The sequence below is a fragment of the Carya illinoinensis genome, chromosome 10 (assembly GCF_018687715.1).
Source record: "Carya illinoinensis cultivar Pawnee chromosome 10, C.illinoinensisPawnee_v1, whole genome shotgun sequence".
Classification (NCBI taxonomy): domain Eukaryota; kingdom Viridiplantae; phylum Streptophyta; class Magnoliopsida; order Fagales; family Juglandaceae; genus Carya; species Carya illinoinensis.
In genome coordinates, this window is record NC_056761.1 from 410016 (window position 1) to 431885 (window position 21870).

The following is a 21870-nucleotide window of genomic DNA, read 5'->3' on the forward strand; positions in this document are numbered from 1 at the left end:
TATTATATTATAAGATCACGGCCGTTTGGATATTCAAAATTATTAATAATGAAATCTATGTATATATTGAAACTAGCTAGGTGCGAGCTAGGATTTTTTTTTTTTTAATTAATTGTTTAGATCATAATATTACGATCGAGTTAAGTGGACATGTATGCAGCTAGCCTGGCTCAGTGGCCCTTATAATTAGAGACAAACAATTGCTTTAATATATATTGTTATTTATTACATCAGTAATAATGATAGAGATCAAATCTGTGCTTAATTTAATTATATCCTTAATTTCCTCATCTGATCCTGGGAATACGAACTGGTTAATTTTGTCCATCGAATCTCTCACCTGCTCGATCTAACAGATATATAATATAATATAATATAATACATTTGTCATTTTCTATTTTTTAAGAAAAATAACCTGACCTTAGAGAAAAATATATAAGATGAGATTCATTTTCTTCACCAATTACCATAATTAATGAGGTGGTGAAATGTTTTGCTTGCCATAATTATTAGCTATAAATATATATATATATATATATATATATATATATATGTTAATGCAATAAAATTAGTAATACATTACAATAAATTAATGTTTCTAGATTTATCTTGAAGACGTAGCTGTCATGGATTAAGTTTGATCTATTGACTGACTGAATCATGTGGCTGTCCGTAAATTTTCATTCCCCCGACTTAGGAGACTATAAAAGGCAACATGCATGGGATTCATTTGTATGTGTGTAAGCCTAATGAAAAGGCCAAGCTACGAGTCAATTGGAGTGCTAGAGTAAATTGGTGAGCTAGTGTGTCAAAAGTACAAGCTTCAGTACTGATCAGCCTCGATCGATCGGGTACCATTTTTCCATGTAATTCATGAATCGTACTGCAACATCTAATTAATTACTTGGATGAATATGTACCTATATATATGCATGTTACTATTGTGGGTGCATTCTTTGAGTAATAATACTACTTATTATTTAAATTCTCATCATATTGATCTTATCATTTCATGATCATGTGACATTAGATGATTGATAACTATTTATTATATTTTACTTGTGAACCTATCATCTAATATCATATTATTAAATAATAAGAATTAGGATGATGTAAATTAATTAATTACCATGATTTGCATGCATGGTTTATTAATCTAGAGCGATTAGTTTAATTTGTTTATATAATAATCTGATCCTAGCTTAGCTAACACAAAATTATAAAGTAGTTGTATTGTAACAGAAACGAATTAACAGCTTGCAGCTTGGCTTAATTAAACAACATTAATATATAATATGTATGGTACGTAATTTACAATTTAACGCCATCTTAAATAACGTACTTGTGTGCATGCTTGGAGTTGGCCGGCTTCCTTCAGCTTTGTTTTCCTTCCAAGGCTACTCTTTTATCTTTGTGTAAGAGTGCATTAAGCTCATTACTTACGTGAAATCCAACTTAATTAATTTATTGATATCCATTTTCTTTTTCTGGTCTAATTTTTAATTCGATAAAGAAAAAGAAGGGTTACGTATCCAACTGAAACAGCAAGACTGTGGGCATGGTCGATGCCGAGGTTCTATTAGATCGGCACCACCAAAACTAATTATGTGTATCGCGTCTGTTTCTGATATGCCCAGGCCGCCTCTTGTGCAGCGCTGCGCCGTACGTCCAAATATCTAAACCTAAGAGCTGGAAAAATAATTTATATTGTTCAACTCCGACAGAGCAGTACACGTACACCACTTAAAATGTTCTCATCTGTCACTGCCAATCATGTGCTGGTTTTCTTGTAAATTTAATTCCATTTATACGCAAATTTCGCTGACAGGATTACATGCATGGGAGGAAATTAGCACTACGCCGTACGTCCAAATATCTAAACCTCAGAGCTGGAAAAATCATTTATATTGTTCAACTCCGACAGAGCAGTACACGTACACCACTTAAAATGTTCTCATCTGTCACTGACAATCATGCGCTGGTTTTCTTGTAAATTTAATTCCATTTATACGCAAATTTCGCTGTCAGGATTACATGCATGGGAGGAAATTATTCTATTACTATACATACTTTCATTATTATTAATGTAATTAAACTAAGAACGAGGCTATGTTTCTGCAATTAATTAAGAAATTAATACCATAAATTAATTTATAATTTCTGCAGTAATCTGTATCCGGCTCTTCCCTCCTCTGATGCCCGCGCGGGATGCATGCGGTCTACTCATGCCAAAAGTACCTTAAGTAGATGCTCTTACATATATATACATCTCGGGAGAAGCAGGAAATAACGTGGTTGGGGTGGGTGCTCTGATAAATAGCCAATAGGGGACTCGGTTGTTCCTAGAGCCAACGTCTTAACAATGGCCACAAGGGGATTGGTGCTCTATCTCCTATCGGGTTTCTCTGTGGCTATTCTCTCGGTTCTATTCGTCAGCCATCCGAATTATAATAACTCGTACCAAAACGGGTTGACATCTACAAACCTCGCTCTACCGCACTCCCCGGATGGATCCATAACCAAAACTGTTTGGCCCGTATGTCTATGTTAGGGAATCATTCATATTTATTTTAACTGTGTGTTTGTAATTGTTTTATATCAGGGACTTGTTATTTGTTTACTGGGTTTTCGTTTTTCGATGCAGGAATTAGAGTTCAGCTGGAGAATTGTGTTGGCGACGGTGATAGGATTTCTGGGATCGGCTTGTGGAACTGTTGGTGGGGTGGGAGGGGGAGGCATTTTTGTTCCTATGCTTACTTTGATCGTTGGGTTCGATACCAAGTCTGCTGCTGCGCTTTCTAAATGTAACCCCCTGCATCCATTTGTCTGCTCTCAATTTCTTCTCTTCCTTTGATCTCTGTCTCTGTCAAACTCGTTTCATTCTTGTCGTTTAAGTGGGTGTTATTTGATCTTTGGTGGATTTCATTTGAATTGTACGTTGCCCATTTGGTCCTAATTTTCAAAGTTCTGTGCTTGTTCCCGTACTTTTTCCGCTTTTCCCACTGTTCCCTAGAAGCAATTTTTTTCTTTCCTTTACCTGAAGGAAAAGGAATCAGTTATAACTGGCAAAAACATGTACCACATTTATCGGATGGCCAATCATATAATTATTTTCTTTTTAGATGTATACTATATCATATATTACTTGGAATTTGCTTACGCTCGAGGTTCCTCGCATGTGGCCGATTAATGGTTGCAGGTATGATAATGGGGGCATCGGCATCATCAGTCTGGTACAATCTAAGAGTTCTACATCCAACAAAGGAAGTGCCAATCATAGATTACGACCTTGCTCTTCTCTTCCAGCCCATGCTCATGCTTGGCATCACTATTGGTGTCGCGCTTAGCGTCATCTTCCCCTACTGGCTCATTACTGTCCTCATCATTTTTCTCTTCTTGGGTTTGTTTAAAAATCATGACTATCCACCCCCTTTTTTTATGTTCCATTCGCATTTGTAGAAGAAATAACTATTAGTTGAATTTAAATGTGTCCCTGCTGACAAAGAGCCTTCCCCCCCCCCCCCTCCCTCCCTCCCTCCCTCCCTCCCTCTCAATGAGCAGGAACCTCATCAAGATCTTTCTTCAAGGGAATTGAGATGTGGAAGGAAGAGACTGTTTTGAAGGTCACGTTCTATGATTTCTCAATTCTTTGCTACAATAACCTTTTCTACAAAAGTAGCTCATTATAAAGTAATGATTGTTGGGGAAAAATTGCAGAAAGAAATAGCCAATAGACAAGAAACTGTGGTCAACTCTCGTGCTGAACGTAAGAAAGCATATTCACATGCATAGCTTTGTATGGAAATGATGAATTTTACTTACTGAACGAGGCTATTTCTCATGATGAATCATCTATTGGTATTTCCATTCATAAATAATCTGAAATGAGTGGAAATGATGAATTTTACTTCCTTTTGTTTGTAATCTGCAGTTCTGATAGACACCCAGTATGAGCCATTGGTTCCTAGAGAAGACAAAACTCAAGTGGTGAGCAAAAGTTTACTTCAGATTCTTTGAAGTTCCCCCTTTTGCATGGCGAGACTAACTGATACGATGGTCCATATCTTTCAGCAAATATTATGCCTCAACCTCAGGTGGAAAAGGATTTTGGTACTACTATTTGTCTGGGTATATTTCCTAGCCTTGCAGATCATCAAGGCAAGCACCTCCCCCCCCCCCCCCCCCCCCCCCCCCCCCCCTTTCTCTCTCTCTCTCTCTCTCTCTCTCTCTCTCTCTCTCTCTCTCTCTCTCTCTCTCTTCCCGAGACTCCATGTCCTTAATTATGGTATTAAATGTATCTAACAGAATGATGTAGCGGTTTGCAGTGCATGGTATTGGGTGCTCTTCTTCTTACAGGTAACGCGCATGACTAGCTACCAGCAAACTTGACTATCATTACCATTTTTTTTTCTTTTTTTTCTTTTTTAATTTTCTGTTGTGGGGTCGACCTCACCAGTACTTGTTGGTCGCTTCTGCATCAGTTTCCCATAGCACTCGGAGTGTTTGGGTATGAAGCAGTCAAGCTGTACAGAGAACACAAGAAGAGGAAGAGGACGGGTAATGCTGAATCAATTTGCGAGGCTTCCATCGAATGGACTGCAATGCACATTGCCTTCTGCTCGCTCTGTGGGATCTTGGGAGGCACTGTTGGGGGTCTGCTTGGTTCTGGTGGTGGATTCATTCTAGGTCCGCTACTCCTTGAGATTGGTGTCATCCCCCAGGTACGTACAATCATCACTATATAAAGTGTGTACTTAATATTCCATGCCTGTATGATTGTACTTCTGGATAACTGTTGAAAATCACGACTCATTTATCATGGCTTTGTGTGGCCAAGCAATGGTGATTGGGCTACAAAACTCAATCCTCAAACAGTCTGAACCTCCGGGAAGGAATATTGTTCTTTTAAAAGATTCTTTTGTTATTTTTAGCAGAAGGATGGGAAAGATTATACACATAGTGACTTTCCCCACAGGCCACATCCTTTGGACTATTCGATTTATTTACTATGATTATGAAAGTGTTTATAGCTAAGCTAAATCATGTTTCTTGAGTATATTTTTTCTAAGTACTGAAAGTTAATGTTTTGTAGCATATTGTCGTAAAAGGATTCTCCCAAGTTTTGACAGAGGTAACGATGAAACCGCAAGATGTTCAACAAAAATAATGGTTTCTATTCACAGGTGGCAAGTGCAACAGCAACATTTGTCATGACGTTCTCTTCATCCTTGTCAGTGGTGGAGTTTTACCTTCTCAAGAGGTTCCCTATTCCCTATGGTATACATGAATATGGCAGTATCTAACTCCCTGCTTTTGATTTTCATTCCATCCATAGTACTCTATGGTGTCCACTTCAATATCAGCACTTTTTATTAAAGTATTACTTGTTTTTCAGCTCTATACCTCACGTCGGTGTCTGTTTTAGCTGGCTTTTGGGGACAGTTCTTCATAAGAAAACTAATCACAATTCTTGGAAGAGCATCAATTATTATATTCATTCTCTCTGGCGTCATCTTTCTTAGCGCTCTCACAATGGGTAAAAATAATCTCTTATGCCAAAGATCGTATATGTTTGAATTACCTAAAGTTTTTTGGGGTGTATATTTTACCACTGTCTATTAATTTGATTATCATGGCTAATGAGCTTAGCTTTCTTTTTTCTTGTGGAGAAATTCCGCAGGGATCATTGGTATTGAGACTAGCATCCAAATGATACGCAATCACGAGTTCATGGGATTTTTAGGGTTCTGTAGCAGTCAGTGATCTCTAGCAAGGCTTAGAGATGGATGGTAACGAAAAGTGGTAGAAACAGAGGTGGAAGTTACATGGAGAAGCTAGTAGCGGAGGAGCCTTGGCCAATACCTAGTTGACCCACCCTCTCCTCCAAAAATAAAAAAACAAAAATCATAGAATCTGCAATGATCAAGAGTAAAGGTTTGGTTTTCATGTGTGGATCAGGGAGTTGGGTGTGTTACCTACATGCCTCCCCCTATTAAATTATATATCTTCAGACATTGCATTTAGAATTATATGTATGTTTAATTTTACGTCGCAAATTTAGTCAGTTATTCGAACTTTATCCACAAAATTTATGATAAAATATTTCATTCCACAAGGCTCCATTGAATAATGGCATGCAATTTTGATCGGTGAACGTCTCATAATATTTTCCACCTTCAATCTGCAGTTTGAAGTATGAAAAAGAACATGGCTTAATTAGCTAATTCAGCACCAATTAACTAGGAGAACGTACATGGCTTAAATAACGCATAAAGACCAATATCATTTCCACAAGGAGGTTCTAACTTAAGAAACTCCATCATGAGTCCAGTGCACGGGGAAAGATCTTACTTACCTCAAATCTGGCAAGTACCGGCGCCAAACCATCACAAAACTTAAGATAACTCGAACAACTTTAAGACAGCTCCTCGTCATGCAGATAATGCAATCCACTCTGTAATCTGCTTGGGATAATCTTTAGGACTTGAGTAATGTATCAATCCTTTAAATATCAAATTGAAATGGTTCAACTTAGCAATATTCATGAACAAGTTAGCTGTGACCATGCTATTATGTTTGAAAGAGAGTTTCCTCGGAAACATAGAATGTACTTTGTTCAATCTATTGCTTCGCCCAAACTTCTTGGACACATCAGAACCAAATGCTTTCCACCCCACGAGCGGCCATTCATAAAACCAATATGCAAACCAAAGAAAGAAAAAAGGAAGCAATCGTGCCTCTTCAGAATGCCAGCAGCTATCAAACAAAACTGACGGAAGATGATGGCAACAAAGGTTCCTTTAAGAAACATTCGCTGCCGGCCTACCTAGATGAACTACTACTGGCTCCCTCGGAAGGTTTACCACTAGCTGGAAAATCTTTGACTGGTTGAGATTCTGAATTGATGGCAATATTCCCCATTCCAGCCTCCATTGCTTCCCTCTCATCCTTCTCCCTCTTTTTTTCAGAAATGACACTGTCCGCCACTTGGTTTTGATTAGAGGGCATAGATGGCTCCAAAAGACGAGGTCCTGCATCAATCCATGGATGAAGAAGGCATTCACCTGCAGTGGGCCGCTTCTCAGGGACAAAGTCGAGGATTGGAACCAGGAAACCAGTCATATCATTTGCATCTTGGTCATTGAAATCGTACTTCTCGATGAGAACCTTGTTCAAGGGCCAGAAACGCAACCTGCGAATGTGTCTCAGATCGCCATATCTATTAAAGAAATCCCGCGAATAGCGGCCACCTAAGGCAATCTGAGAAAATTAAGGGCACTTTGGAAGTTAGGCTTAAGTGTTTCACTAAGAGAACTACTTAAAAATGAGAGACTTTTCTCACCTTTCGCGGCATCATTCCAAGAAGCTCCATCATTAAAGCCAAGTGATCCTGAAATAAATTTTTCTGTTTATTGAGAAAAGAGTACATACAGTGGAATATGCTGGAAGCTAAAAGAGAAATATTATGGATGACTTGTGGGAACACTTCACCAGTAAAAAGATTAAAAAAAGTTTCTTACTTGGCTTAAAACCTACATGATATTCATTCATCCACAACATTCATGAAACAGAGATCAAAGGCAAAAAGGAAACATGAAACAGCTTATATATAGAGAGAAAGATGGAACACCACGAAAGATTTGCTATGGACAATCTTCCTATAAGGAAACTCAAGCCTCGTTATGAGAAAACATGCCAAATAAAACATCGTTGTAGGCAGTCAAACACCCAGATCCTCGTGGGAAATGTAGATCAAATATCAAGATACATTTTCACTTCCCCCCCTCCCCCCCCCACAACCAAAAAAAAGGGGCCGCCAAGTTCCAAGTAGATAGGAACCAAATGGAAGGATTGGAGGGAAGGAAGATCCACCCTCACCAAAACAAAGAATAAAACAGTATACAAATGTTTTTTTTTTGATAAATGACAGTATACAAATGTTAGAACTGTGACTATAATAAACTCCGGAAAAACATATGAATTCTAGTGCATAATTGAAAATCTTAGCTGAACTTTCTTTTTTCCTAAGAAGATCATCATTTCAATGTTCTTTTGTAGAGGAACATATGTATTAAGTTTCATCTCTTGCTCTAATCACTCTACTCATTGCCAGAGTAGAGCACAAATGTAATGCTAGAATCTTATCCGCACAAAGCGACCATTAGAGTAGCATGAAATGATTTTCTACTTACCATTTGAAACAATGGCATGCAATTGTTTGCGGAAATGAAATTACATACATACAATAGATGGCACGAAAAGGGAAAAAATAGAAGCTTGCTAAATAACGTCTGTACCTCATCCCTATCAAAGTTGTCCCCACTATGAGGATCAAAGAGCACATCACCAGTTGCAAGCTCGAAACAAATGCAAGCAAAGGACCATAGATCGGCTGAGGTAGAATATTTGGATCCAAGGATCACCTCTGGACACCTATACTGTCTTGTCTGAATATCATTCGTGAACTGCTTGTACGTCCAACACGCATTCCCAAAATCGACCAACTTGCACTTGAGGTCAACTGATGCCAACAGCTTCTGCCTATTCAAGCGGTCTCCTTTCTTACCACAGTGCTTTTCTTGCCCGGTACCCTTTGTTACGTCAGCATCTGACAATCTATTAACAGAACTAGTAGGTTGGTCTTCTCCACAACCCACATTCAACTTCGAATTAGGAGAAGACTCCACAGCACCGGATGATTCTGGATCTGCCTCAGTTTCCGCAGAGACTTCCTTCTCCGCACACTCCTGAGCTGCTCTCTTTGCCTTTCGTCGGATCTTTTTCTTCTGGTTCCTGGTCAAATCCCCGTTTACGGTCTCGTTATCCTTCATAGCCCCATACTCTACTGCAGCCATATCCTTACTATTTGGAAGAACGAGAGGAGCACCTGACTTTCGGGGATCCTTAGCAGGGTCTATCATGGACATTAGCAAAATATTTTCTGGTTTCAAATCAGTGTGTATAATGGAAAGTTGTTTATGCAAGTAATCCAACCCCACCAAAATATGAAAACAGATCTCCTTCACCCTATTAATGGGCATACCCCGGTAATCCGCATACTTGATAAGGGTCAAAAGATTATCCCCTAAGTACTCAAAAACCATACAAACATGCCGCCCATTGGGACCCGAATGCTTGAAATGATCCAAGAGCTTCACTACACATTTTTTATCATCAGGGTCGCTCTCAGCAATCTGTTGCAGGATGGTTATCTCATCCATGGCCGCCTCAGTATAATGCTGGGCACTCTTTTGTACTTTCAGAGCTACAAATCGCTGCCCAGTTTGCATATTAACAAAAAAGCAGCAGGCGGGAAAAAAAAAAAAAATTAGGAAGAAGAATAAAACAAAATATTTCATTAACCATTCAGTTTCTCCCAAAACGAGAGCATGTATCTGTGTATATTTGCTTAAAAATGGAAACCATAGTGGGGTGAAGGAGATCAAGCAAAAAGTACAGAGTGAGATAGAGAAAGGTACAGAGAAATCGGTATCCCAGGCGAGCCAGACGGTTGAGAAGTGGCCCCAGCCGAGCTTGCTCTGGACAACGTAGAGGCCGTTCTTGAAGGCGTCGCCGATTCGGACCGCGTGGTACCCTCCCCTCCTGTAGTCCTCCGTCCCTTCGTCCTCCGATGTGTAGTCGTTGCTCTCCCTCCCATCCTCCGAAGAACAACACTGATGCTGCTGCTTCTCCTCGATCTCCATCCCCTCCTGTCGATCCCCCTTCAAAATTTGCGATCTTTCACCAAATCGCTATGGTTTAGTGGCTTGCGATGCTGGGACTTTTGAGTTCTGGGTTAGAATTCTGCGAAGAGAGCGAGAGTGACCGAGTGGGAATGAAACTTCACCTAGTTCCACTGTGACTGCATTTGCCAAATTTTAGCCAAAATACTCGATTCTGGATTTTAAGTAAAATTTTCTTAATTTTTATTCTTTATTATTTTTCTACTCTATTAAAATACTTCATCAGTTCTTCCGGTACAAACAATCTCGTGTATTGATCGCGCACCGATTATAGACATGACTTTTTATATCTTTTATTAAGAGTATTGCTATATATAAATAAAATTATTATTAATTTGTATATTAATATTAATTTTTTTATATTAAAAATTTAAATTAGTATTATTTTTAATAAAATTTATTTTTTGACTAATTATATTTAATTGATGCACATATTAGTATATAATTATACTTATACCTAAATTTTTCCTTTGCTAAAAATACAAAACAAAAGGAATAGCAAAATATGAATTATATATGCACATTATGATACGCTAAGGTTACACTTTCCGACCACCGCTCTTGTAGAAACCATAAGCCAACTATCACAAACCACCTCCCACAGCCCAAAGGAAACACTAACCACAATTAAATTGCCACCATTGAACCGCTAGACCTCTTTGTGGCCCCGTGTCACCCTCTCCCTCTCCCTTTGATCCAACACACCCGTTTCTCTTTTCACCCAACGCAAACATATCACGTCATGGAGGCATCTCTACACCTACAACCACATGCCACCAAAAATCACTTAGTTGGAAATCAACGAGCATCGTAGCTAGTCAGCTGCACCAAACCACCAATGCACAAAGGACCTTAGCCCAACCAAGCAGAAAACTATTGAAAGAAAATCTTCATCATCGCATGTCTTCCACATCCACAACATTCTTACACCCACAACACGAAAGTCTCTATTTTTAAGAAACAAAAATAAAGTACAGCCCACTTTCACGTACGTCGTTCGTGATTCTTCCATCGCCACACCAATGGAAGCTAGCTTCATATTGGATGCTTCACCAGCACTGTCCGCTAGCACCTCCAAAAGCAAACCACCGAGAGCCACTATCTTACACAATCACCTGCACCAAGAACTCAACAAGCCTCTATTTTTAACAACCTTAACAGAGTAAGCAAAACTCTACAGACCAACAACTTCCACCACCTCTAGTGTTGCACCACACCCACATGATCGTAAGCCACAAAAATCAACTCCCATGTCTCACAGCTTTACACCAACTCTCAAAGCAGCCACCACAACCGAGACTACATGTTAAGCCTCTCACTCTTCACGTCAACTCTCTCTAAGTATCGGTTTTGCCCCATAGTACACACACACACACACACACACACACACACACACACACACACACACACACACACACACACACTCTCTCTCTCTCTCTCTCTCTCTCTCTCTCTCTCTCTCTCTCTCTCTCTCTCTCTCTCAGAACAGACACCGTTGCTCACCCACGCCGGAGGTTCATGGTTGAACCCAACATCGATGACTACCTATCTTCCGAATCCTCCATCCAAAAGCCTCACAGCAAACTCCATCTATAGATAAAAACTCGAAGAGGAGACCATGAGTATCGATGGGAGAGGATAAGAAATTGCAAAAAATGGAGAAGGAAAATGAACAACGGGAGAGGAGAAGTGAATAGAGGAGAATGGAGAGAGAGGGACAACAGAAGTGCTACCATGCAAATTGGCGTTTTGCCTTCCCATCTGTCTAAAATTCATTCCCACCCAAATTAAAACATATCGTTTAAATAAACAATACACGTAGATAGATTGGTATGCATCAGTACACTAACTTGCTAAAGGATAGAGTTTTCCATACTTTATTATTCTTCCATTGTTGTCTCTTTTAACTTATTTCTTTTCGATACCTTTTTTATGTCAAGTGAATTTTTTAACTAATTTTTTATTCTCACGTTTTCAACTATTCATCTCAAGAAGAAACCCTAGTGCTGTCACTTTCCTTATCAAACTCTCATTCAGAAATCTTCTAAATTGCTGGAGGAGGAGGAGGCTCCCTCATTCCCTCATTTATACATCCCTCATTTCTCTTCATTTCCCCATCTCCTTCATTCCTCTCTCCATCACTCATTCTCTTCTCCATCTCATTCTCGCATTTCATGCCTTTTCTTAATTTATTTTGTTTCTTTCAAGTCAAGACTGAAAAGATGGATCTAAAGTCCTCCCTCACCTCTTTTGAAGCACAAGTAGCACAATATGCTTCATAGGTAGATCGTTGGGAAGATAATGGCGGATCACCCATTCTGACAGCTTCTCCCGCCATTAGATAGTTCAAATATGACTTTTATGGCTGATTTTAAATTCTAACGAAGTAGATCTAGACCATAATTCGTTTTTTTCATATCTATCTTTATTCTTTTGTTGTTAATTTTTTTTAAGTTAAATAATAATAAAAAATAGAGATCGTTTCTTAGACGTTTTATCCATAGAAGTTTCCTTTCCTCCTTTGGAGAGTGGGGTGGGAATCTCTATTTTAGGCAGAGTATTATCTCTTAGATGGTTTATTTGCAGAGAGCTACAACAATAGTTAAGACCATATCAGTCATAAAGAAATTTTATGAGAAACGCTTCTGACCGGTGCCACCTTTTTTCTCTAATTATCGGAAGCCAATGAGAAGTGGCCACGTAGGGGGCATATGCAAAAGCACGGCTGAACGCGCAATAGGCGATCAACGCCCCCCCTTTCTCTCTGCTCTCATTCTCTCACGCGAAGGATTTCTTTCCCTCTCACACTCTGAAACTCTCTCACCCGAAAAAAATCCTTCCCTTTCTCTCTCCTTCCCTCTCTCTTCTCTCATTCTCTCTGGGTCCGAAATCTCTAACCTCTGTAACCTCTGTCTCTCCTTCCCTTTCTCTCCCCTTTCTCTACTCTCATTTTCTCTCAAGAAACCGACGCTGTGAATGTGGTGAAAATGATTTCCGATTTCCCACTGTTGGCGTAAGTCGCAGTAGAATTTGACTCAGGCAAGCCAACACATCATGGTTCAATATCTCGATCCTTCTGAATCGCTACATCTCCCCAAGGAGGCAAAGTCTGCTAAAAAAAAGATGCTTCAACCCTTCATCTCCTCCTCCAGTCAGTTCCTTTCCTTCCCCTTCTTCACAAACCGGACCAGCATCAACAGTCGCAACCATGTTCATATCGATGCGAGATTTGTCATTCCAAATGGGTCGTAATAAACAATTTTGTTGCGTCCCTGGTTGCCGCATGGAGATTATGCGAAGGTCAGGCATTATCGCACACCACCTATTCGACTTTATCACAGAATTATTATACACACTACAACGAAATTGCCGACAGCTAATTCTACGTAAGTAGACAGTCCGGTCATGTGGTTGATGTTGGTAAGAAAACCCACTCGACAAAATGGTTACAGAAACTGAGTCCTTCAATAGTTCAAGCATAACTGCACCTTGAAAAATAAAAATAAAAACAAAAGGATCAAACAGAGACTCTTTAAGCGAGAGAAGCTGTTTGAGACACTCATTGGCCTTTTCAAGCATGACCCAGCTGGAGTATGCGATTCTGTCGCTCCTCTCTTCATGCGTACACCAATTTCGCACACCTACGGTCTGAAATCATGACTCAGAAGGCACTTCACGTGGAGGGTGGTAGTGCGGAGTGATGTTACCGTGGCAAGCTCTGTCTTCATCACCAAAAACAGAGGTGAAAGATACGGGAAGTGCTAGGGAATTTCACATGGAGGGTGGTTATGGGCTGGGGTGAGGGTGGCGACGTCTTGGACCTGCCGACTTTTCTGGGTTGCCGATGCAAATCCGTGGTGGCTTCCGTAAGACTTGGGGCTGGGGTGGTTTCGGCGCAGCATCACGTGATGTAGGGGTGGAGTGGTTCGGCGCAGAGCATGGAGGAGGCTGGATGAAAACACAGATAGTTGGGCGCATACGGAGTGGGCTGACCAAAGTCCATCATGAAGGAGAGACAGAGAGAAGTTTTCGTGAAGGAGAGACGGAAGGGGTAGAGAAGCGTTCCTGGGTTAGGGATGATTTTCGTAGAGGGAAGAAGAGAACCGAAAGGAGAGAGAGGGCAGAGAGAGAGGGCAGAGAGAGATAGAGTTCTAAAAGGCCTCCTCTACCTGTCGATTCCCTGCAGCGCAGCTCTTGGATGTGAAAATTGCAGCCTTACGTGTCGTTTGGTTATTGGATTCCGATAAATAGAGTTGATAGGAGGCACCGGTTTAAAGATATTCTCAAATTTTATATATTGGTAGAGCTCCAAACGCAATAATTAGCTTGTGATTTAGGAATTTCTCTGTCTATATCCAATCATGGTTATAACTATTTCTTTATGAATGATTGGAGATTCATCTCAAGTGATTAGTTTTTAAAATATTTAAAAATATTTATCTCTTACAAACAATAACTTTTCTGAAAAATATTTCATTTAATAAACTTATTTTCAAATGATGATAAAAATATAAATGATAGTTAAAAAATAGTTTAATTATTATTTTCATTCATTTTTCAAAACTCAAGCAAAATATCTCGTTTCAAATAATTTAATTATTATTATATCCTGAATATCCAAAATAACCTTAGAAGTCTATGATAGCATTTGCAGTAAAAGAAAACGTTTAAAAGAATAAGAAAAAAATACATCCTGAAAATTATATTTTAATTGCTGTTTTTTTATAATTAAAAAAAATGGCTAAAAAATCATTATAGACAGCCGGATGCGAGTGGTTCAAGAGTGAAACAGGTGTCGTTGTCATCATTGTTATAATACCAGATAATGCAGGGGAGTAGTGCTCCTCTCACCCTCCATCCTTTGCTAACTTTATTTATTTATTTATTATCCGACTTCTTTATTAATTGTCAGCTCAGGTATGATTGAATAGATTCTTTACTTTTGGCGACTCTCCAATGCCAATGTCTGAATTCAAAACATCAAACAGAAAATATTTGTTCATTGAATACCTAATTAATTACTTACCATCTTGGCTCATTGAAGCAAGGCTTGCCACATCGACGGCTGACATGGCATTAGTGTTATTTGAATTGATTTGAAAAAAAAAACATTGTCACTTTTTACTTTACGTTGAAGGTGGCAATAAAAAACTGGGCCCATCCAAAACATAAAGCCAGAATTTTGGATGAGATGCTTAAACGGGCTCAACTAACTTCAGTTTTACACTTGGACTAAATTTCACGTAATTGGGCCACACACGAAACCTGCCCGGTGGCATTTTCGTGGTTTTTCTACTAGTATGAGGGCTGTAATTAGTCACTTTCCTCGTATACATACCGAGTTTCCACCTTTCCTCGTCTTCTGAATCTAGGGTTTCCGCATCGGAGGTGAGCCGCAGCTGAGCAACACAACCACCCCGCAGCCATGGTTCTCAAGTACGTCTCTCTCTCTCTCTCTCTCACGAACACACACGTTATATAGAAAATTTGAAATAATTTCAATTTGTGCTGGCTTGGGAATTACTATATCTCAATGATTTTGACAATGCTTGTTGATTTAAACCCAAACACTGGATTTTATGAATGCTTAACAAAAAATGTAGACTTCTGATCGGTGTTTAATATTATGTTTCGATTTCGCCTTTTACGTGTTGCGTACGTAGAGTTTCTGAATCTTGCAATTGTTACTTGCTGTTGGAATGCCAGGACAGAGCTCTGTCGATTCAGCGGAGCCAAGATATACCCAGGGAAAGGTATCAGATTCGTTCGCTCCGATTCTCAGGTAAATTTTTTATTCCCAAAATTTTGAACTTTCATGTCACATTGTTTCTCTAGATTTCGCCTCTGAAAATACAACATTTTTTCCGCTAGGTGTTCTTGTTTGCTAATTCAAAATGCAAGAGGTACTTCCACAACCGATTGAAGCCGTCGAAGCTTACCTGGACGGCCATGTACAGGAAGCAACATAAGAAGGTGAGCAAGCTTTAAATTGCTGACGTATTTATATTGAGAATCTCGTTTCATTATACTTGCACTCAGGTCAGAGTTTGCCTTTGACTTGGATGAGATGTGTTGATCTCTTTATTCTAAGAAGTATTGGCTAGTAACGTGATTTGATTATTTGAAATAGTAATTAATGATTTTGACCCACGAAGCTCGTGGGCATTGCGCTCACATTTTTCCTGATGCTTGATACCTTATTATAATTCGTGGCCAAATTGATTTAACGAGCCTCTCGTCTTGACATGCCTAGGATATTGCTCAAGAGGCTGTGAAGAAGAGGCGACGTGCTACCAAGAAGCCATACTCTAGGTCTATAGTTGGTGCCACCTTAGAGGTTATCCAGAAGAAGAGGGGTGAGAAGCCAGAAGTGCGTGATGCTGCCAGGGAGGCTGCTCTACGGTATATTTTCTCGCAACTGTGGGATTGTTCTCTATTTCTTTTCTATCACCTTTTCTGTAGCCCGTTTATATTTTGTGAATGTCATAAATGTTCTTATAACTTGTTTCACAACCGTGGAGTTATTCATGCCGGGATTTTGAGTTACTCGTTGAATGCATTGTGCAGTGAGATTAAGGAAAGGATCAAGAAAACAAAGGATGAAAAGAAGGCTAAGAAGGCTGAAGTAACGGCCAAGTCACAGAAGACACAGGGTAAGGGTAACATTCCCAAGGGAGCTGCTCCAAAGGGTCCTAAGCTTGGAGGCGGAGGTGGAAAGCGCTGAGCCACTGGTTTCTTCTAATTTTTAATTTCCTGGTGGAGTCCGTTACTAGATTACTTTTTTTTTTTTTTTTTTTTCACTTTTAAATGCTGTGTAAGGATTGATGGCCATGTCGTGCCAATTTTTGTTTTCCTCGGCTTGTTTTGCCAAATTATTTTTTCTTGTTTTATCACATGCCTGGCACCACGTGCTTGAAGATATCTAATCGTGTAGTTGAATTTGAAGAAATATTTCACTGGAGTTGAGACAATGATCGATATGAAACCAGCATGAAGAGAGTTTTAAAGCTCATTATGGATAGTATTTTATCTCATTTCATTATTATAATTTTTTTAAATTTTTATATAAAATATAATAAATAATTTACTTTTTTTAAATTTAAAATAATAATAATATTAAAAAATAATATTTTATTAAATTTTCATTTCAACTCATCTCTAAATTGCACATTTTAATTTGATTGCCGTTGGAGTGTTGGGTCTGTTAGTGTGTCGTAGGATAGGATATAATGAAAGAATAATTTGTGGATGCACATAAATTCAGTAATTCATGGTGGCTCGCGTTACGGTGCCTGATCTGTCTGCATATATTCGAGATTTTGTGCTGTGATGTTTATTGTTAAGAAGAGCTTTTGTTTGAGCGCGTAAATGCAAGTCGTTTCTGGCTGCCTATAATGCATCAGACCGGCAGGTGACTTGGTTGTTCCTGTGGATGACAGAGAACTTCATGAAAGATGATGAGACATCTCGTAAGTTCTATGGTCCCGACATTAGTTCAATTTTGATGAAAGTCGTACACGTTTTTAATGCTTGATACAACAGGTTTTGACATTAACATATCCTTTTCTTCGCTCATAACCTTTTCTACCGGCTCTGAAAAGATTCTCGATTTCAGACAATAACTTTGCTGGTCGGATCGAGACAGTGCTTTACGTGAATGCGGTGAAATTCAATTTTTTGGATGCTAGCTTAGAACTGTAAACCTGCGTTAATCGGGTTTGATCGTAGAAAGTGTACCCTTTGAACTGGCTAGCATTTTCAGGGTTTTGACTTTTGACACGACTTCGGGCCGCTAGTACTCCACAAGTCTGTGCCTAGACTAGACCATTCTTATGCCGATATGTCCTAGAACTTTAAAGGCCCCATTTGTTGTGGTTTGGGCTAATTGGATTCCTTCATCAGCGAGGGAAAAAAAAAAAAAAGACGAAAAGAAATAACATATTTCTAAATTTTCTGGAAAATTACTTTTTATTTCACTTCACTGGGTTTATACCCTATCCAAGAATCTTTCGCTTGTTTTTGGGCTAAATATCCAAACTAAGCGGAGTTTGTCTTCACTCTTTACCGAGTTGACATGTGACATTTCGTTCAAGAAGCAAGAGCAAACGTTGTGTATAGTTGAGACATATAGAGCCATCCCCCCTTCGTATATATTTGCGATCCATACCAATTAGTTTTATTAGAGGGGGCGGGGGAAACGGAGAGAGATAGAGCCAACCCAAGTTGGAAAGAATCCTGACCTCAACGTTGTGTGTGTGGTTGATATACGTACAAAGTGTTGAAACAACACAAGATCATGCTTACGGTTAAAATATATATAAATTAAATACCGCCCACCCGGCCAACAAAAGGGTAAAAAGACGCTCAATAAACTAATTAAAGATGATGAGATTTGTAACAATTATAACAATTAATAGAGCATGATTAATATGCAAGTAAATAGGTAGGTAACCTAATGAAAATGGTAGTGACGAAAGCGTCTTTTCAGTCATCGTGCCGAGAAGCCCTTCTGAGTTTTGTAGACAAATTATTCAACCCCGTACAGATCGAGCTAGGAAACTACGTACGTACTCCATCTCATTCTACTAATTAGCTAAAGACGCATGCATGCAGTAGTACTTTAATCAAACAGATTGTGAAAAACCTTGAAAATTTAACAGACTAGTTACGAGGGATAAGAAGGAAGGGTAGCCCAGTAAGCTGGCGGGGAAACTGGATTATACTCCTCAACATTAAAGAGATAATTGCAGTCTGAAATCTGATGCTGACTCGCTCCTCGTGGCTTTGGCTTAATGTTAGAACCATTAATGGCAACCGACGTACTCTCCACCGTCTCCTCCCCTGAGATTTCTGTGTAACCTGTGGAGACTTGCTTCCTTCCTGCCGCTTGCTCTCTCAGCATAGCTTTCAATTTCATAACCTGCACGTACAACCAGCCAATTTAATTTTTTTATTAATTAGGATCAATAAACATTTAAAGTCAGATCCTTTTTTTTTTTTTGACTGGATCAATTTAATTCAATTTCGTCTTTAATTAATGTCTTCTATTGAATACGAAGGAGCGCGCGCGCGTCTCCTTGTTGGCAAGCAAACATTCTTGTCATGCCTTCACCATACTGATAAGAATTGCCTAGCTAGCTAACATGTATATTTAACATACAAATTAATTATGACTCTGGAATCTAATAAGATTTCTCCACTTAATATTTAAGAAAAGATTGATGTTATTTAACCCATAATATATGTGTGTGTGTGTGTAGGTAAGATTTGCAGGGATTTTCATTCTTAGGATTGATTATATATAACTAATTAAGTCTGGCATATGAATTTTGATTTCTTGATTCTATCAGCAAATGTGCCAACATGTGTTCATGAAAACTTCACATATATATCATGTCCAAAGACGACGCCAACTTGGATCTTACGCGTGCCCCAACTTTGTGCATTGGAACGGGTACCAGTCTGAAGTAGTGATGTCTGTACAGGCCTCAGGGCAAGCAAACAAGTTTGGATATCCTAATAATCTGTCACAATTTTTTTTAAATTCTCATAGAAAATATAATAAATAATTTAATTTTTTCAAATTTCAAAACAATAACAATATTAAACTACACCTAAGATACTCTATGCTTACCGAGGAATGGATTGATCCACCAGCAAAATACCATTTTTTCTTTTTTGGGTTTTGGGGGGGGGGGGGGGATGGGGTTTGGATGCATCTCGCCCAAGTACTTTGGATCAGATCCTGTCTCCCCTAGCAGAGGAAAATGTTGTTGTCTAACGACTGTACTTGTCCCGAGTGAAAGAAAAATGGAATGATAAAAAAGATTCACCCAAGGCCACATAGACGCTAGTAAGATTATTTCACTAGGAAGTCTAAAGTAAAGAGATGATGAATATTCTTGGTGCAGATTGCATATATATGACTTGCATGTAAAATAAAAGAGAGAGCTTGCCATATATACCTCCTCTTGAAGCTTCTGCTTATCCCTAGAGATAACATCATAGTCCTGCTTAAGCGCATCGTATAGCTGCTCAAGCTGCTTAGCCTTCCACCTAGCACGCCTATTTTGGAACCAAACAGCGATTTGGCGAGGCTGAAGCCCTAGCTCCTTGGACAGCTTCATTTTCCTATCAGGGTCCAGTTTTATCTCTTCCTGAAAGCTCCTTTCCAGTGAATCTAGCTGATCGCTCGTCAACCGCTTCTTCTTGTCCTGGAAGCCGCCGTAGTTGTTCTTGTCTATTGCTGGCACCATCCCATGCTCTGAGTCCACCATTGCCGGATGCTTCACTTCCATCACTGCACAAGAACAGAAAATTACTTAATAAGAGACGTCCCACTAAGCTAAAAATTAATAACGCTTCATACTTGCTCATTTTTCACTTTTCCTCCCAAACTGTCAAAGGATCGATTCCGACGGCATTTAGACACATTTTTAACCCCACATATATATGTCTGTTACGTGCATGTAACTTCTCCAATCTCCAAGAAACCATAGATAATTAGTTACTAGAACATGAAGAAGAGGAGAAGACTATTTGTTTATCAACTCAGGATTTGAATAAGTTGATGCAGAACATGGCTTCAACGCCAATAAAAACATTAGTGACCGAGACGCCTTAACATAGCCCAAGACATACGTAAGTACTGTTGTAATAATAATAATGATAATAATATTAAACAAGAACAGTGAATCTTCTCCTCCGTTCTTCCAATTAATTAGCATACATAGAAAAGCCGAAGGGACATTGCAAATTGCAAGACTATAATTGAGAAAATAGTCAATAGTAAGAGAGTGAGTTTACCTGGAAAATGGTCGTAGTTATAGTTGTAGAGGAAGCTTAAAGAAGACTCTGGTTGGGAAACGAAGGGTCTTAAGCTCCCATTCCAGTCCATATTTGGCTTCACTTTCTGTGACTCTTCCTCCGAATCGACCCAAAATATCACTGTGTTTTAAGGAGCTGGTTTGAGTGGTTAGACCACAAAGAGAAAGACCGGAGTACTAGGAGATGAAATTTGGAGTTCGGGAGGCGTGACGATGAGTGGTGTAACTTGTAAGGTTCTATTCTCTCTGACTCACTCTGTTTTGGGGTGCCAAAAAAGTGAATGCTTTGTTGAGGGAGAAACTGTGAGGGTCTTCGTACTAACTAAGTTCACTTTTGGGATCAACAAAAGTACTGCTTATAATTTTAGAGAGAGAGAGAGAGAGAGAGGATAAGTGGTAAAAGGAGTCAGCCGAGGCGTGAGAAAGGGGAGGCATATGTCAGTTCCATCGGAGCAGGATTTATTGGGACCAGATGGAGACCTTTGATCCCTGTACCCTTTCCCACTCTTCCATTTACGTCAGGATCTACTATCCAACCGACAACTCACTTCCTCTCTCAATATAAATACGTAGATGTATATATCTAGGTGGGGCCAAAACTCAGCATACGTTGTGTATAAATATATATATATATAAATTTAGAGACGTGGGGATTAATGAGAGGGTGGCACACAATCAGTACCACCTGCCACCTCTTCTGCACCAATAAAAGACAAACAAATGAAGAGAAAGGAAAAAGAAGTTGGGGCTCATCCTACGGGTGTGAGCTTTAACTTTAACCCCTCTGGCTATCTTAGGTCCTTCATAAAAACCTGGCTGTCTAGAAGAGACGAAAGCTAAATAGTACCCCAGCTCTTTCCCCGCGGCCTACCCGTATACTCTTGCATGCCTGTCCATGGGGTTGGGTTGGTCTCGTTAAATTGAAATTGAATGAGAGGATCAATGAGCCATCTCTCTCTCTCTCTCTCTCTCTCTCTCTCTCTCTCTATATATATATATATAAATGAGGCCAGTGCATGGATCATCAGATCCATCAAGCCAAGGTGAGAGAGTCCGTACGTACTATTGTGCAGGGTATCTTTCCAAAACAGAACGTGATTGTTTTAACGGTAAGACAAAGGCATTGCGCCCAATATTGCGAAGTATGCAGAGGGGCGCTCCCTTGATATTCATTGTTCTTCTTGTACAGTTAGCAAAAAGTGATTTCTGAATTTATGCTACCTACGTACGCCTCATACTTAATAGCGGGAGCTCCGATGGAATCTGAGACAAAATACTTGGATAATTATTTACATGGGATC

The 21870-nt window shown here is 39.3% G+C and overlaps 4 protein-coding genes across 5 annotated transcripts; 2 read left to right on the forward strand and 2 right to left on the reverse strand.

Moving 5' to 3' along the window:
• Positions 1-1753: 1753 nt before the first annotated feature.
• On the forward strand, positions 1754-6112 carry LOC122278964 (sulfite exporter TauE/SafE family protein 4-like). 2 transcript variants are annotated; one of them, XM_043089189.1, is made up of 12 exons: positions 1754-2536; positions 2645-2804; positions 3200-3400; positions 3562-3623; positions 3718-3766; positions 3932-3987; positions 4072-4158; positions 4306-4356; positions 4482-4721; positions 5184-5277; positions 5396-5536; positions 5670-6112. In XM_043089189.1, exons 1-12 carry the CDS (start codon positions 2363-2365, stop codon positions 5711-5713), a joined length of 1359 nt encoding a protein of 452 aa, XP_042945123.1. In that variant the 5' UTR covers positions 1754-2362; the 3' UTR covers positions 5714-6112. The 2 variants fall into 2 exon arrangements, with proteins under 2 accessions (XP_042945123.1, XP_042945122.1); XM_043089188.1 differs by having other exon boundaries at positions 1759-2536; positions 5681-6112.
• Positions 6113-6235: 123 nt separating this feature from the next.
• On the reverse strand, positions 6236-9897 carry LOC122278963 (SRSF protein kinase 2-like). Its single transcript, XM_043089187.1, has 4 exons — positions 9480-9897; positions 8298-9275; positions 7343-7390; positions 6236-7260 (listed from the first exon to the last, which is right to left on the reverse strand). Exons 1-4 carry the CDS (start codon positions 9702-9704, stop codon positions 6823-6825), a joined length of 1689 nt encoding a protein of 562 aa, XP_042945121.1. The 5' UTR covers positions 9705-9897; the 3' UTR covers positions 6236-6822.
• A 5162-nt stretch (positions 9898-15059) lies between these two features.
• Positions 15060-16755, forward strand: LOC122278233 (60S ribosomal protein L24). The gene is made up of 5 exons (XM_043088382.1): positions 15060-15179; positions 15450-15525; positions 15615-15716; positions 15997-16145; positions 16311-16755. The coding sequence occupies exons 1-5, from the start codon at positions 15169-15171 to the stop codon at positions 16465-16467; spliced, it is 495 nt and encodes a 164-aa protein (XP_042944316.1). The 5' UTR covers positions 15060-15168; the 3' UTR covers positions 16468-16755.
• Positions 16756-18111: 1356 nt separating this feature from the next.
• LOC122278788 (homeobox-leucine zipper protein ATHB-22) lies at positions 18112-21079 on the reverse strand. The gene is made up of 3 exons (XM_043088989.1): positions 20550-21079; positions 19709-20043; positions 18112-18663 (listed from the first exon to the last, which is right to left on the reverse strand). Exons 1-3 carry the CDS (start codon positions 20638-20640, stop codon positions 18409-18411), a joined length of 681 nt encoding a protein of 226 aa, XP_042944923.1. The 5' UTR covers positions 20641-21079; the 3' UTR covers positions 18112-18408.
• Between the last annotated feature and the right edge of the window lie 791 nt (positions 21080-21870).